The sequence below is a fragment of the Physcomitrium patens genome, chromosome 24 (assembly GCF_059467195.1).
Source record: "Physcomitrium patens ecotype Gransden chromosome 24, ASM5946719v1, whole genome shotgun sequence".
NCBI lineage: Eukaryota > Viridiplantae > Streptophyta > Bryopsida > Funariales > Funariaceae > Physcomitrium > Physcomitrium patens.
Genome location: NC_143433.1, coordinates 10,758,524 through 10,774,177, shown reverse-complemented (window position 1 = coordinate 10,774,177; position 15,654 = coordinate 10,758,524). Strand labels below are relative to the sequence as shown.

Sequence of the window (15,654 nt, the reverse complement as noted above, 5' to 3'; positions counted from 1 at the left end):
ATTTTCTAAAGTGAAAAGCTATTGGATGAAGTTTTTTATTTGTTCCCATTTGTGACAATACGGCATCCAAAGCAAAGTCTGATGTATTTGTTTCAATAAAAAATGGCTCAAAAAAATCGACGTGATACAAGATTGGTGCAGAAACAAAGGCTGTCTTTAAAGCTTCAAATACTACTTCTACTTCTTGATTCCATTGAAGTTTGTCTTTACAAGTCAAACATGTTAGTGGAGCTACAACTTGAAAGAAGTCTTTGATGAAGATTCGATAGTAGTTGGCAAATCCCAAAAAGCATTGGACATCTCTTACCATTTTTGGGATCTTCCAATCCATAATAGTTTGAACTTTCTTAGGATCCATCATAAGTCCATCATTTGAAATGATATATCCTGAGAAGTCGACTTGAGTAGTGTAAAATACACATTTTTTTTTTTATCTTGACATAGAGTCATGCATCTCTTAATTTTTGTAACACACAACAAACATAAAGTTCATATTCTTCTGAGTTCTTAAAATAGATTAAGATATCGTCTAGATAACAGAAAACAAAGTCATCTAAAAACTCCCAAAAGACATCATTCATTAGATGTTGGAATGTTGCTGGTGCATTTGTAAGTCCAAAAGGCATGACATTGTATTCAAAATATCCATACCTTGTTCAAAACACAATCTTCCATTTATCTCCTTCTTTGATGCATATCAAATTGTATGCTCCTTGTAGATCTATTTTTGTATAGATCTTAGCTTGATTCAATTGATCAAGGAGTCCAAATATCAAAGATAGCAAGTACCTGTTTTTGATAGTGATTTTGTTGAATTCTCAATAATCGACATACATCTACAATGATCCGTCTTTTTTCTTTACAAATAAAATTGGAGCTCTTGCTGGAGATTTGGAATGACGTATGAAGTTCTTAGCCAAATTCTCTTCAATATACTCCTTGAGTTCAGCCAACTCATTTAGAGATAAATTGTAGATTGGTCCAAATGGCAGTTGTGCTCCTTTTTGAAGGTCAATTGAGCAGTCATAGGAATAATGTTTCGAAAGAGTATCCGCATTCTTTTTCTCAAATATATCTTAAAAATCTTGATATTGGCTTAGAATGCCACTTGAAGTCTTTCCACCAATAGAAACATGTGTGGCATAAATGACACAAGGCGATCCTTCTTTTGTAACATGAAAGAAAGCTCTTACACATATAAATATAGGTTTAATTATATTAGACTTATGACTTTCTACTTGATTAACTACGCTCTTAGTTATACTTTCAGAAAAGTCAAGACTACGAGAAGTCCAATCTATTTTAGGGTTATATTTTTCTAGCCATGATAAACCTAAAATGATTGGATTAGAAGGAGATCTAATGATATTAAATATTACAAAGCTACTATGACCATTAGTTGCTATTTCTATAGAAAGGATTTCATGAGTAACATCTCTTGAAGACAACATACGACCATCTATGACTTCTACATGAACAAGTTTAGTTTTCTTTACTAAAAATATGGTATGTCTTTTAGCAAATTCTTCATTTAAGAAACATACTGAGGCTCCTGAATCTAGTAAGGCAAAGGCTTTGTGATGTTTAGGTCCTAGAATAACATTTATCATAAAACATAGAGAAGATTCTGAGGAAAGGATAGGACCTTCATTAGTCATTGTACAAGGTTCCAACTGCACGTTCCCTATTGTAGTTGGACAAATTTGTTTTCCGACATGCTATCTTCTATAATTGCCGTACTCCTCATTTTATGGTTACATTGCTTCTTTGGGCAATGTTGAGAAGTGTACTTAGGTTCTCCATAATATAAGCACAATCCTTCCTTACGACGATGAATCTTTTTTTGCTTAGTAAGAGGTTTGAAATGTACCACATTAATTTGCATATCCTCTACTTCCGAATGTATGTGTTGAAGAGATGTTGGTATTGCCATTGAATTATAGTAACGTTGAAGTCCACTTGTATGATTCTCAGATGAAAATTCAAAAAGACGATTGTTGCACTTCACAACAAAGTCAATTTCTTGACTCAATTTTTGAGGATCAAGTAAGTTGACTATTAATTTATTTACCTCATATTATAATTTGTGGAAAAATTAGCTAATAAGTGCAGCATCATCCCACTTGATATCAGTTGCAAGTTATCAAAATTGTGAAGCATACAACGTTACTAATCGATTGCTTTGTCGCAAAGTATTGATCTTATTGGTTGTCACACGAATTGCATCATATTCTCCATACATGGATCAAAACTCTGCCAAAAAAACCTCTAGATTATCCAATATTAGATCTTGTCATTCAAGAAAAGATGAAAATCATGATAATTCTGAATCTGAAAGAAGCATAGCAATGAATCTAACTTGCGATCCTGGAGTTGGATAGCTTTGGGGTTGAAGTTCAATCACAAGTTGTACTTGATTGATAAATCCTCTGAATTTTGATCTGGTGCCATGAAACTTCTCGGGCACGGTAATTCTTGGTTCTCTAACAGTAGAAGGGCATTCCACCATAAGAGAAGGGAGATGATTTAGTACAGATGTTGAAGCAGCTCCAATCATTTCTATATCTTCACTTCCTGCCAATCTTGTTGCTCCTTGTGGTCGTAAATTGAATTGATGCATCGCAAGCATTAACTCCTTCAATTGCTTTTGCATTTGTGCGATTGCACTATTCATTTCAGCAAGTTCTGCCATAATAACACTTAAAAAAGAGAAGATGTCTAATATTGCTCAAGAAAAATAGAAGAGAGGACTTGGGAACAAAGAAAATACTAAGGACAATATCAGTTTAAAAGAAGGTAATCCGTAACTTCTAATATACTTATGTCTTATTAAGAGAAAGGGGTAATCCACTTTTAATCAAGATTAGACAAAGCTCTGATATTGTAAGTGCACTCTTGTCAATCTATCAAGGACAAGAATATGATAAAAAATAAATAAACAAGTGAGACTTCTCTCAAAGAAAGATAACAAAATAGAAATAACTTGATATGTATATTAAGAAAGAGAGTGGAATAGCTATTACCAAAAGCCAAGAAAACTAGAGATCTTTGAAACTAGACTAGAAGCAAGAAAAGAGTTGACAAGAGTGAAGAAGGCTTCACTCTTGTTTTTGTATATACTATCTAACTAGGGGCTATGTGGCGACATTCTATAAGACCTCCAATATGTGTTGACTTTGTAGGACACATGCCTTGACTTACAAAGTAAATTTTTCTACATGTAGGCTACATAGTTAGCTTGGTCTTCAAGTTAACAATATGTGAGGCACATGGCCAACTTATTGACCATGTTTCTAATCCAAAAAGTCAATTAAAGACATCTATAAAGTCAAAGGAGCGTCTATGAAGCTTCTAGGAAGCTTTTATAGCAAATACTATAGAATTAATTTACTTTTACCTACTTTGTTTACTTCTACCTATTTATACATGTAATTATTGCCTTATATGTGTATGTCCGTGACACTTAAAATACCTGCTCTTACATTATGAATTATCAAGATAAGTAGATAAGTTGATTTTTTATGGATTTATCTAATTTTATATTTAAATGAATATCAATTTAAAGAATGCATCTTTCTTTATATTTAATTTTAGTGTTAAATTTTTATAGCAAAAATAATTACACTTTTGCAAACAACTTTCTAAATTCAATGTACAAATAAAGATTGCCTAGTAGATTATAATTACAAAGCAATTGATTTTAAATTAAAAGATTTTATTTCTTACCAATTGCCTACTTACTATCCTTGAATACAATGACAACAGACAAACCAATGAAATACCTCTAAAATAAATATTTCTTTATTTACAAACATGAGTTGGAAAGTTTTGCACACAATTACAAAAATATTCCATACCTACAAAATTTTAGATTTTAGGAAAAAAAAATATATATATATATATATATATATAAACATATATCCCTCAAATATGCTAAAATATCAATAATTCCCATGTATTCTTAATAATAGCAAATCTACCCTTGAATGTGATAAGGTATCATCACTCTTCCTTGTTTAGATGCATCTAGTGCCCAAATTCCATGCCGCATAGATTTGAGCATGGCACTTTTGGCACAAATTGCCTCCTCCTCCTCTATTATTAATGTCTGCATGCCACCCAGATTTCTATAAAAATACATAATAAAAATTTCTACACCAGACCACTTGCTGTACGGGTGGTTTGGGAAGGTGGCTTGGAACTTGGTTTGGGTGCGAGTTTAGAAGGGGCACCTTCCTTGGGAGATTTGGAGATTTTTGGTGACTTGGGAACTGATGAGAGCCAAAGTAGGGTCAACTGGGGAGTTTGAAGGGCACTCTTTCCGTATGCGGGTGTCACTCCCTTGCTTCGGTTCTCATCGAGAAGTATGAGACAAGAAGGGCAGACCTGGTAGAAATGACAAAGACTAAAAGAAAATAGAAAAGGGTATGTAGTCCAATTATTTACTTGGGAGCTTCCATTGCCGAGGCACCCGGATCGCTCGGGTGAGAGTCGAGTATCCTAGCCATGTAGACTAAAACGGATGTGAACAACTATCTAACTTGCCGCCACCGATGCATTGTGCGCACGCCTCACACGATTACTCCGGGCTACCAACCGTGCCCTCCGCACGACTCGCTATGCCCTTCCAAGCTTCATGTTTGCAAGAGACTACCTGCGGAATCACAAAACCATGCGCGCGTATTCTCTTGTGTTGCCCCAATGTCCGAATGCTGCCCAGCGGTTTTGCACAACACCCTCCCCGAACTAACCGCACTCTGCCACCGTTCTAAACCGAAGATGTGACCCACCCACCTTGCCTTCCAACCTCGCCCCCCATGCATGCGCGCTTGACGGCCGTTTGCTACTACCGTAGGAAGACCACGGCAGCCCAGCATCCACTACCCCCCGTCACTTTCCAACAACTCGCTGCACCGCTTGCCCTCCCAAAAATGTTGTTTTTCTGTGCTGTTTGTTTGATTGTTTTTTATTTTATTTTATTTTATTTTGGGCAGAAACAGACTTTCGTGAGCTTCCTCTATTGATTGCACCTCTATGACATATTGTAACGCTGGTTTAAGATTTTTACTACTCTATTGCTTGGGCTTCACTTCAGCTACCTTTCCTTATGCAAATCTCATCACCCTTTGGCTTCTAAAGATAAAACTGGGCCTCCTGTATCTCTTGAAGGAGTTAGCAACCTTCAGACACCACCATCTCCTATTTGAACATGGCCAGCTAATGTTCCAAGTCAAAGGAACCAGCCTTTGTTCAGGTTTCAACACTGGGATAATGTGAAGTATCACTCAATCCATTCCGTGGTTTGGAACAGGGTCACTTTTGAGTAAGTAACTTTCCCTTTACAATATCACTTGTGATGTGTCTGGCAACCATGCTCCAACTCTTTTCACTGCTTGAAACATCAAATGGCTATAGAAGGCATCCGACTACCTGAATTGCATTGGGTGCAGTGTATCGTGTTTTTGTAACGTTACATGATTTGGAAGCCATTGGAACACAAAATGGGTTCATGTTATGCAACCAAGCTTGACCCAGAGGTGCTAGAGAAAACGTGTGGAATTCAGAAAACTGCATCTTCTAAAACGAAGTCGGATCGTCCTGAAACACATTGGGAATGCGAAATGCATGGTTAAGACTTGAAACTGTGTTAATTATTTAGGGTTACACTGAACGCACTTCCATTGATTTTCCATATGGCAGTTCCTTTCTGCCGCTTATACACGAATCAGAGATGACATTTATAAACAAATGCATAAAAAAATAACCTTTGATCGGCTTCTCATGCGCTACTCTTCACTTACGTCTTTGCAACGTGCGCCTTAGATATGTCGATCTCAGAAGGCGATGTGAACATTCAAGCTGAAGAATGCTACTCCTCACCGAGATCATGACTGAAAAAATGGTTCAAGTTCTCAATCCCGGGCTGGGCAGAAGTATTGCTATGATCCTATGAACTACAAAACAAGGTTAAAGAGATTATCTGATTTCTTGATCGAACGGATTATTTAACCCATTTGCTATTGCTTCTAATCCCGATCTGAAGGAAGGATACAACAACTTAACTTGGAGCTCGTCCTTCACACGTTGATTGGACACTCGCTTTTCGGAGACATGACCACTTGAAACGAAGCCGGCAGACTCTTCTGGGAACTCCATATCATGCTCCACACTAGTACCCAGAAGAAGTCCTCGAGCGTACGCCATAACCTTAGCACGAGGACTAGGGTCGTCATCCACGACATTGTAAATTTTTCTTGCGCGATCCCTGGACGCCATAGTTTTAACGATCACTTGACAAATATCTGCAACGTGAACTCTCGAAGTGAATCGTTTGTGCCCTCGCAGCTGCTGTCTTGTCGAGAGCTTTTTGTTCTGTTCACTCTGCCGAATTGTATCGAGAGCGCTGCGACCTGGCCCATAAATCCCCCCGAGGCGGAACACGTGCACGCATACTCCAGTTTCTTCACCAAATTGCATCCAACTCTTCTCAGCCTCCCACCTCGCAACGGCTTTCCTCTCAACCGGCCGCGGGTCGGTTTCCTCTCCCACCCAATTTCCCTGCCAGTCACCATAGACGCTAGTGGAGGACAAGTACCCTATCCACTGCAACCGCTCCCTCGCTGCTTGCTGCAATTCCACTTTGACACTGGCCAGTACCGGGTCGCAATCGAAGTCGCCCACAGGAGGGATAGAGTTCACAATGTGAGTGGACGCATGGAGATCCCGGATTGCCTCTCCCTGCAACCACTCCCCATCGTTGTCCGGATTGAAACGGTGGGTTTGAAATCCCCGCAATTCCAACGCCTCCCGTTTTTCCTCGCTTCTACACGTCCCAACCACATCCCACCCCTGTTTCTTCAGACTATTCGCTAGCGCTAGAGATGTGTACCCCATCCCAAATATGAAAACCCTATTTCCATGCTTCTGTCCCCCGTCCGTGGTCTCCGGCTTCACTCCACCACCCCGGCACACGCATCGCAGCGCACCTACTCGCTCCACCCTGCGAATTCGTAACACTCGCATACGATCTGTCCGCTTGACGAACCATGCAGCTGACGGAGAAGTACAACATTCCACAGCGCAAGGAGCTAGAGCTGGCGCTTGAGAAAAGGCGACCACTGGCGCAAAGACTGCCATGAATGCCACGACAATCACCGAATCCCCTTGTCTTCCTCTCCTTCTTTACCCAACTCTCGACCTTCGGGCGGCGCTAAGGACAACCATCGACACACTTTTCCTACCACCCAAAATCGATTGCACCCAAGTCTATTAAGCGATGGCACAAAGAATGCTGCTACACAGTTAAACAACGAAGCATCTATCTGAGGGGCATGGCACGAGCATTCGCAGAATCCTAAACGGATAAACCGTCAAAGCACAGACTGGGGAATCATTCTCTGACATGCTCGGAGTAACATTGTGCTCGTCTCGTCTCAGATCGAGACGTTACGAAAAGCACCCATCTGGTTCTGAACATCGAACTGGGCAGCATTGGCACCATGAGTGCACACGGATTGAGGTTCTTCACACACACACATACACACACAAAAACATGAAATAATTTCGAGGAAGAGAGCTCGCCTACACACTTGAATGACCTTTACGTATGCATTTTTTGCATATCTTCGAAGGGCTTGCAGTGTTGCTTGAGCGTTGAGGTCAATGTGCGATGTTTTATCATGTTTGTGATGCCCTCTTCTTTCTTAATCTTAATCCTCTTGAGTTGCTACAGCGTGCTACGTTTGCTTCAATTCATTCTGGTGACGTATCTTTAGTGGAATGTTAAATAGACCCATACTTTAATAAATAAATAGACCTTTTTATGGTTAGCATTATGAATGTGGTTGGTTTTTATTGATTGCAGATCTAAGAGTGGAGAAATGAATCTAAAGGTCATTTTTGTGTTCACGATGGTTAAGATGGTTGGATAAATTTAGTAAAAACTTGGATCTATTTAATATTCTTCTATCTTTATCCAACAAAATGATTCTTAAAATTAACTTAATCTTAGTGATCCATCCATATTTTTTCCACCAATTCAAAGCAGAAAGCAAGGTGAGAACCTCACTTGAGTTTGGTTAAGTTGTCAAGATTTTTCTAATTGTAAATCTGAGGCTATATATATATATATATATATATATATGTTTTTTTTTAATACAAGCAAGATACAAGAATAAATCAATTTGTTTTTTTAGAGTGACATTGTGATTGGAAGCTTTGTAGAAAATATCATTTTACATATCTTATTTGCATTGATTAATGAAATTAACAACAAAATAGGTTTTGATTTCTTTATTTTTTTGAATGAATATGGACAAAGGATTCATTTTTCTAGAGATCCCTAGTGCTATTAAAATATTCTTGATTGATCTCAATTATTACATAATATGAAACATAAATAAGTTTTGATTGTATTTTTGTATTTTAACTGAATAATCATCTAAATCCAAAAATCTAAATATAGATTTAAAAATCAAGTTGCTACTTGTATAGAAATATTTAATTGAATATACATCTACCAAATTAGATACTACTTACTAAATAATAAGTAAGAACAAGATCCAATAATATATATTGGATTTAATTCAAAAAATATTTTTAAAAATATAGTATAAATAGAAGGGCTTCCAAATCAAAAGTTTATTATTACATTACAACTTTGTTCCAATTAGATATTATTTTTGTCTTTTCTTTCCTTTGTTTTAACAAATAACAAACTATTTTATCTTTACACATTGAACTATTTAGTTAGAAGCAGCAATAATTAAGACCACTGAACAATCTAATAATACAGAATTTGGTACAAAAAGTTTTTTGTGGTATCCCACAAAACTAGTTTGTAATCATTATTTTTCATACTAGTCTTCTACAACTTAATTTTAATTCTTTTTATTAAGAAACATTGATTGTAAATTGAGATCTAGATTGAATTTATAATTATTTTGGTTTTAAATAAAATACAAGTAATTAAATAGACAAATCAAGAGCACATAAATTCTAATCAAACTAAGTACAATCTAAATTTAGTGACTTTTTGTTGTGATTTAAGTCTTTATAATCAAATATAAATTTATCAAAGAGGGTCTTTATTCTTAAGAGGGAAGTTAAAAGATAACAACTTTTAAATCCTTTGATAGGCTGACCTTAAAAAACCTTTTGATTTATAAAATAAGATATACAACAATATTATTTTTTTTTAGATTTGTTAAATAATTATTTTTTGCATCATGGTCAAAAGTATTCAGATTATTGATAACTTTAATTAAATAATTTGACTTCAAAACCATTACAAATTAATGAAGAAAAATAGACATGATTTATTTTTAAGGATTAACGCCTTTGTAACAAATAAGCTTTGTTGCTAGAAAAGTCATTATTTTTTAAAATATAATTTCTTTTGTATAAAAGTTATACAAAAGAATCAAATAATATTTGGTAAAAAAAAGTCTAGTAACTTTACTAGACACTAATTGGAAGAAAACAGTATTTTTATTAATTTTTTTTTATATCCAAATTGCATAAATAAAACTTAAAAGTATTCTAAGCAATAAATTTAGGATTCTATATTTCTACATCTATAATAGTAATAATAATATCAACTATTAACTTTTAAAAGATGGTAAGTAGATGCAACCCAATACTTCAACTTTATAAAAAAATACACATATCTAAATATTCTAACCATCTTGTATACAAAAAAATCAAATTTGTTTCAAAAGATTTACTTTATAAAGATATTCAATAATATATATATATATATATATATATATATATATATATTAGAAAAATATTTTAGATAGAAAATAAATAAGGAATATATACATATATATATATATATATATATATATATATATAATTTTTTAAAATTTGGAAAAAAATCTATCTAATCTATTTCTATTTACTTTGAATTATTTGCAATATCAAGATGTACTTTGAACTCTTAAAATATATTTGTATTTTTTTTGGATTTTTAATTATTCATATATACTTAGCTTTTTTATTTTATTATTATATAGTTTTAAACTAAATAAATTTATATGCATATGATTTTATGAAAAAAATAGATTCTAATTCATTAGAAATTAAATACAAAACAATCCATCTTTTCCTTGTTTAAAATAATAAAATTAAAATTTTTAATAGATTATATGCATTATTTATGCAATCTCAAACTTTGAAGGTGGCTAAATTTTATTATATTATAGTTGGTCTACAAGTAAGCAAAGAAAATCTTGACATTTCAAAAGCTCCTAAACATTTTAATTTTAATTTTGAATCATCCTAATATATGTATATATTGAGATTCTCCAAAAAAGAATAAGCATTTCAAAATTCATATCACACAGCATATTGTGATACATCAAATAAGATTATTTAGTCTTGGAAATATTGTGTCCCTAAAACTGACCATGTCTAAAGAATAAAGACAATTTTTTTTGCATAATCTAGTTTGGTAAATAAATTCCTTGTGTTTTGTTCGAGTTACCGCAGACTACCGCAGGTTACCGCCAGTTTGGCTGATGTAGTCGACGCCGAGAGTAACTGTTTCGATATTTGCTTTCATATTTGATGTGCAGACTGCGCCTCCAAAGCATCTCAAATGTGCAAAAAGGAAGAATTGGCTCTAACAATTTCACTTCATCAGCACAATTCTTTGTCACGATGCTCCGAAAACCTGAACTTTGCATCCTTCAGAAGACGGATGCAACGGAATCGATTAACTCGCACTTGATCGCCATTTGGAGATCCATTCCCAGCCTCCGTCGTAGCGAACATGTGACCGTCGACCCAATTTGCGACTGCTCAATTCAGGTATTCGCATTACCGCCTGCACGTTAACTTCTCTTGAACGACTGATTCTTCATTTGGTATTCAAGGCTCGTATCGCCTCCTAGTCGTTCCTCAACTGTCATCGGAGTGGGACTTCTGTCCAAGCTCAGATGTTGTCTTTGAGGTTTGTTTGATGTGCAAGGAAGTAGTGGTCCATTCAAATCAGGTGATTGACATGCATGGGGTGTGACGCAGAGTTAGTGGCTATGGAGGATGAGGAGGAATTAGGTGGTGGGTTAGTTCTATTGGGTTGTCTTTGCTATTCCATCTTGCAACTCTGAGAAGCTCTTAAGGAATTGTTGGTCTTCTGGAGATTTTGCGGGTTTGCACGTGTGGAGCGTTGGGTGTGGAGTGTCAGGCTACATGGATAGAGCAGTACTGCCTTGCGCATGGCTTCCAGCTTCATCTCCTCCCTCATGATCGACTGCGAGACTGTGGCGGCAATTCGTTAAAGCTTCGGAGTCCCGTTCGAGGTTTTTGGGCTCAGGGTGTCCAGGGACAGGCACAGTTTCCATCAGTTTCGATCTTGAGAGGTCTCCTACTAGATGTCGATGGAGCGGGATAGTGTCCACAGCTGGACATGATACCAGCATGTGGGTTTACTGCGCTACGTAACTTTCTGTTTTATTTATTCTTAATTATGGGTGTACAATCGAGCTGCCGTGTTGTGGGGTTTTCTATGTCCACCGAACAGTAACTTAGCACCATTGACAGACATCCTACATTGGCAGACATTCATTGAGAGGCCGCACAGAAAGATTCCTAAGTTAAATATGAACATAAATATACATGAATGCTTAAATTCGTCAAGGATACATCGATGACGCTGGTCACGAAAGAGATCAGGGGTTTTTTTGAGAGGAAAATGGATGTTCGAAACGATGGGGCTTTCAGAATTCAGCGATTGTGAGAGAGCGAGGGAGAATGAGGGGAGAGGAATTCTTGCTTTCGGTTCCCTCGTGCTTGGATTGCGACATTTTAGAGCAAGAGAGACGTCTCTTCCTCCAGAGACGTGTCCTTTAAGAGGTTCTTGTAGCTCGGTTTCCAAGTCCTGAACGAAAGGATTAAGAATACAGGAGAAATGGGTCTATGGACGAGCTGTTAAAGCTCTTGGTGCAGGTCCTAAGCTGAGGTTCTACCACAGATTGTTGCATAATGGACCTTTCTTCAAGAGTGCATAGTTATTCAGACGTAGTGTACAGGTTTCTTTCAGGTTCTCTTTCATAAGGTATTTCAATCATACTCTTATTCTGCAACATGCTCGGTCTTACCGAGGATGAGGTTCAAGTTGGCAACAAGAGGCCGTAAACAGTAAGGGTGGGGGGCGAGCTAACTGCGAAAGTGACGCACTGGCGGGCGTAGGGAGATTCTTGTCCAAGAATCCTGATGCCCCTGCAACCAGCTTTGCGGCAGTTGCACGAGTGGAGGTTGCGAGTTCGGGTACATCAGCCAAACCACGAGCATAGCAAAACATGTCCTCCATCTGGTCCTAATTTTTATTGTCTCAGTTGGTTGCTGCTATTCAAAACATTTGATTGTGAATTTCTGGAACTGTTGTTAGTTTGATTGTTCAATTAGTTTTTGAGAGACTGTATTCGTGAGCGCAACGTTTCACTTTAGAAACAAAAACACGGCAACTAACATGTACATTCGGCTGCAGCTGCAGAACATGGGCGACGGGTTGAAATAGTCAGTTCCCTCATTTAGAGAGTATACTTTAGAGTCTCTGACCAAGGCCACGAATACCTTCAACATTGGTTTGGTAGTTTCAGAGAGCGGAGAGAAAGCACCCAATTTCGTGTACGAAGGCCGGTTGGACCGAAATATTTGGGTTGAACGGTTCCCTACAGCAGCCTGGCCCGATGCCATAGGCTTCATGGTAAACTCCTTCATAGCGCACTTCTAGTTACCAAACACCATTCGTTTTGTTTCTTAGTTTGTTTAATTTAATTCAAGCAACTATTCTAGCATGAGAAAAGTGGCGTATGAGTATTACGTTCACAAAAACTTGAAAGTTTGGATTTGCTATGATTTGCTATGATTTGCTTGCAGGATGAGGCCTCGAAGGTGGGTCTAGTAAGGCATGAAAGATTGGTGAACTTGATTGGCTGCTGCTATGAGGGTGATGAGCGTTTACTTGTTGCGGAGTATATGCCGAACGATACTTTGTCAAAGAATTTGTTTCACTGTAAATTTCTCTCATTGAACCCATGCATTTTGAGTGGAGGGTTATACATAACATCTCTTGTGCACGAAGGGAAGTTGCTTTTCAATTTCTTACTGTTAAGTCGGAGATTTGAGGTCTACCATGGTCACACTTTGCAAAGACAATGACAGTTTGTTGATCATCAACATTCTACAGGGGAGTATCAACCAATGCAATGGGCGATGAGGTTGCGAGTCGCTTTGTACATTGCCCAAGCTTTAGATCACTGTGCTAATCACAATCTTCGTCTCTATAATGACCTCAACGCCTATCGTGTTTTGTTTGATCAGGTATCTCTATTCTGTCACGACTACGCATTGAATCGTGGTGTTGTGAGTTCCTTCCCAATTAGCATACTACTGAATTAGTTCCGCTATACAGAATAAAAGTTGTTCGATTATGTTTTGTTATTCATTCTTCCGGTTATGAAGTGAACCTGGTAAGTCGTACAACCTAAACTGATGAGTTCCTGCACCTTTGCCAGGAGGGGGATCCACGTCTCTCCTGCTTCGGCCTCATGAAGAACAGCCAAGATGGAAAGAGCTACAGTACCAACTTGGCATACACCCCCCCATGAGTACTTAAGAACTGGTAACGAAGTCTGAAGCTTGGTAATGTATTTGCGCAATTCTGGACATTATTACGGACCTACCCAAAATTACCAACATTCAAAGCAGCCCTGGATTTAGTATGCTTACTTTGGATTCCTGAGATTCTTGTATTCAAATTTGCAGGTAGGGTGACACCTGAAAGTGTTATTTACAGCTATGGAACTGTTCTACTAGATCTGTTGAGTGGGAAGCATCTACCTCCTAGTCACGTAAGTGCTGACATAGTGACCCTGATTTCCGCAGTTGTGTTGTTTATCGTAATCTATGATGAACCAATGGCATGTTTTTTTTTATTTTTTTTTATTTTTTTTATTTAGCGTTAATATTTTCCTGAAGCAAGTGCTCTTGCAGAAGGTAAGGTATTTGAATCGGGTAGTGTCTTTGTTTTGCGGTGCAGGCCTTAGACTTGATTCGTGGCAAGAACATGTTGTAGTTCATGGATTCATATTTAGAAGGTCAGATCGCAAATGATGACGGCGCAGAGCTCGTTCGACTTGCATCTCGATGTTTGCAGTTTGAGCCACGGGATGCCAGGATGCTTGTCAGTGCACTTGCTCCACTGCAGGGGAGAGCTGAGGTCAGCTAATTGACGGATCTGGATGACTGACTTGTGCACCGAAGTCATTGTTAGAATTTTCCTCAAGAAAAAAAGCATCCAATGTTAAGCTGAAGTATCTTCATTGAAGTTGGATGATGTGGAAAACGAATGCAGAAGATACCCTCATACACGTTGATGGGAATCCAAAGAGGAGATCTCACCGCCTCTTCCATTGTCATCCTTGGGCGAGGCGATTTCTCGGAACGATCTTACAGCGGTGCACGAAATTCTCGTGAAAATCGAAGAAGGCGCAGATAACGAGGTGTTCTTTTACCCTCTATACTCTATATCATAGCTTGTTCAATTTTGTTCGCCGTGAAGCAACTTGTATGAAAAAAAACTAATTCTCTTGTTTCAGCTTTCTTTTCAAGTGTGGACAAAGAAGATGCAAGACTTGCTAAACTCGAGGAATAGGGGAGACGTAGCTTTTCGTGACAAAGACTTCAAAACTGCTATTGATTGTTACACACAGGTAATCTTCTGCTCCGATGTTATCGACTTGAAGCTGATAAAAATTTATTGTGCTTCCTTCTCTCATACACACAGTGATTGATCCTGGATTAGGTTGCAGTTTGTGGATGTGGGCACCATGATGTCTCCGACGGTCCTCGCTCGCCGCAGCTTAGCTTACTTGCTGAGCGGGCAAGCCGAAGTAGCTCTGCATGATGCCATGCAAGCGGAATATGTCCGTCCCGAATGGCCAACCGCCTTCTGCCTGCAAGCGGCAGCACTGTCCACACTTGGCTTGGGGACGGACGCCAAAAACATGTTGAAAGAAGGGACTGTACTCGACATGAAGCAACAAAACCACTACTACCATTGAAGCCCGCCTCTCGTCCTCTCCCATTGTTCAAGGTTTGTCAGCCCCTGCTTGTTGTACTTATCCGAATTCGGTTCAGAGCTGGAGCTGTGTTACAACCATCACAGGACGACATTGATGACATTCTTGAAATCATATATACTGTATGAACCCGTGTAGTTGTCAAGTGTGACTCAAATGAAACTATTTTGGAAAGATATGTTTGTGAGCTAAAGAATATTTTTCAAATACAAATACTATACAAATACTATACAAATAAAAAGAAATAAAATACACAGTGGAGCTTTCAGCTATGAAGTAGGATTGGTAAAACCATGCCATAGTCACAAATAATATACAAAAAAAGTAGTTAATTTTGTTCAAAGAACTACTTGTGAAAATATATTAAAAAAATATTAAATTACATTAAAAAATCATAAAAGTATGTTAAGATATTTAAATATTTATTAAAGTCAATAAATAAATAAATACAAATATAAAATTCAAAAAATAAATTACTAATATTTATTTAATTAAAACTTCTAAAAAAACAAAATGTAGTGTGGAATTTAAATTATTTTTTTAATGAAAAAAGACATATCATAGATAA

At 37.4% G+C, this 15,654-nt stretch overlaps 2 protein-coding genes and 1 pseudogene across 3 annotated transcripts; 2 read left to right on the top strand and 1 right to left on the bottom strand.

Annotated features, from left to right (window-relative positions):
• Positions 1-4,416: 4,416 nt before the first annotated feature.
• On the bottom strand, positions 4,417-7,600 carry LOC112276366 (uncharacterized). The gene is made up of 2 exons (XM_024507613.3): positions 5,802-7,600; positions 4,417-5,598 (listed from the first exon to the last, which is right to left on the bottom strand). Exon 1 carries the CDS (start codon positions 7,135-7,137, stop codon positions 5,977-5,979), a length of 1,161 nt encoding a protein of 386 aa, XP_024363381.1. The 5' UTR covers positions 7,138-7,600; the 3' UTR covers positions 4,417-5,598; positions 5,802-5,976.
• Positions 7,601-10,459: 2,859 nt separating this feature from the next.
• On the top strand, positions 10,460-11,468 carry LOC112276379 (uncharacterized). Its single transcript, XM_024507650.3, has 2 exons — positions 10,460-10,812; positions 11,144-11,468. Exons 1-2 carry the CDS (start codon positions 10,570-10,572, stop codon positions 11,393-11,395), a joined length of 495 nt encoding a protein of 164 aa, XP_024363418.2. The 5' UTR covers positions 10,460-10,569; the 3' UTR covers positions 11,396-11,468.
• A 1,004-nt stretch (positions 11,469-12,472) lies between these two features.
• LOC112276616 (serine/threonine-protein kinase BSK5-like) lies at positions 12,473-15,262 on the top strand (annotated as a pseudogene). Its single transcript, XR_016500525.1, has 9 exons — positions 12,473-12,709; positions 12,883-13,018; positions 13,193-13,326; positions 13,521-13,627; positions 13,771-13,856; positions 14,045-14,224; positions 14,360-14,507; positions 14,604-14,717; positions 14,817-15,262. The product of XR_016500525.1 is annotated as a serine/threonine-protein kinase BSK5-like (transcript).
• The last annotated feature ends 392 nt before the right edge of the window (positions 15,263-15,654 follow it).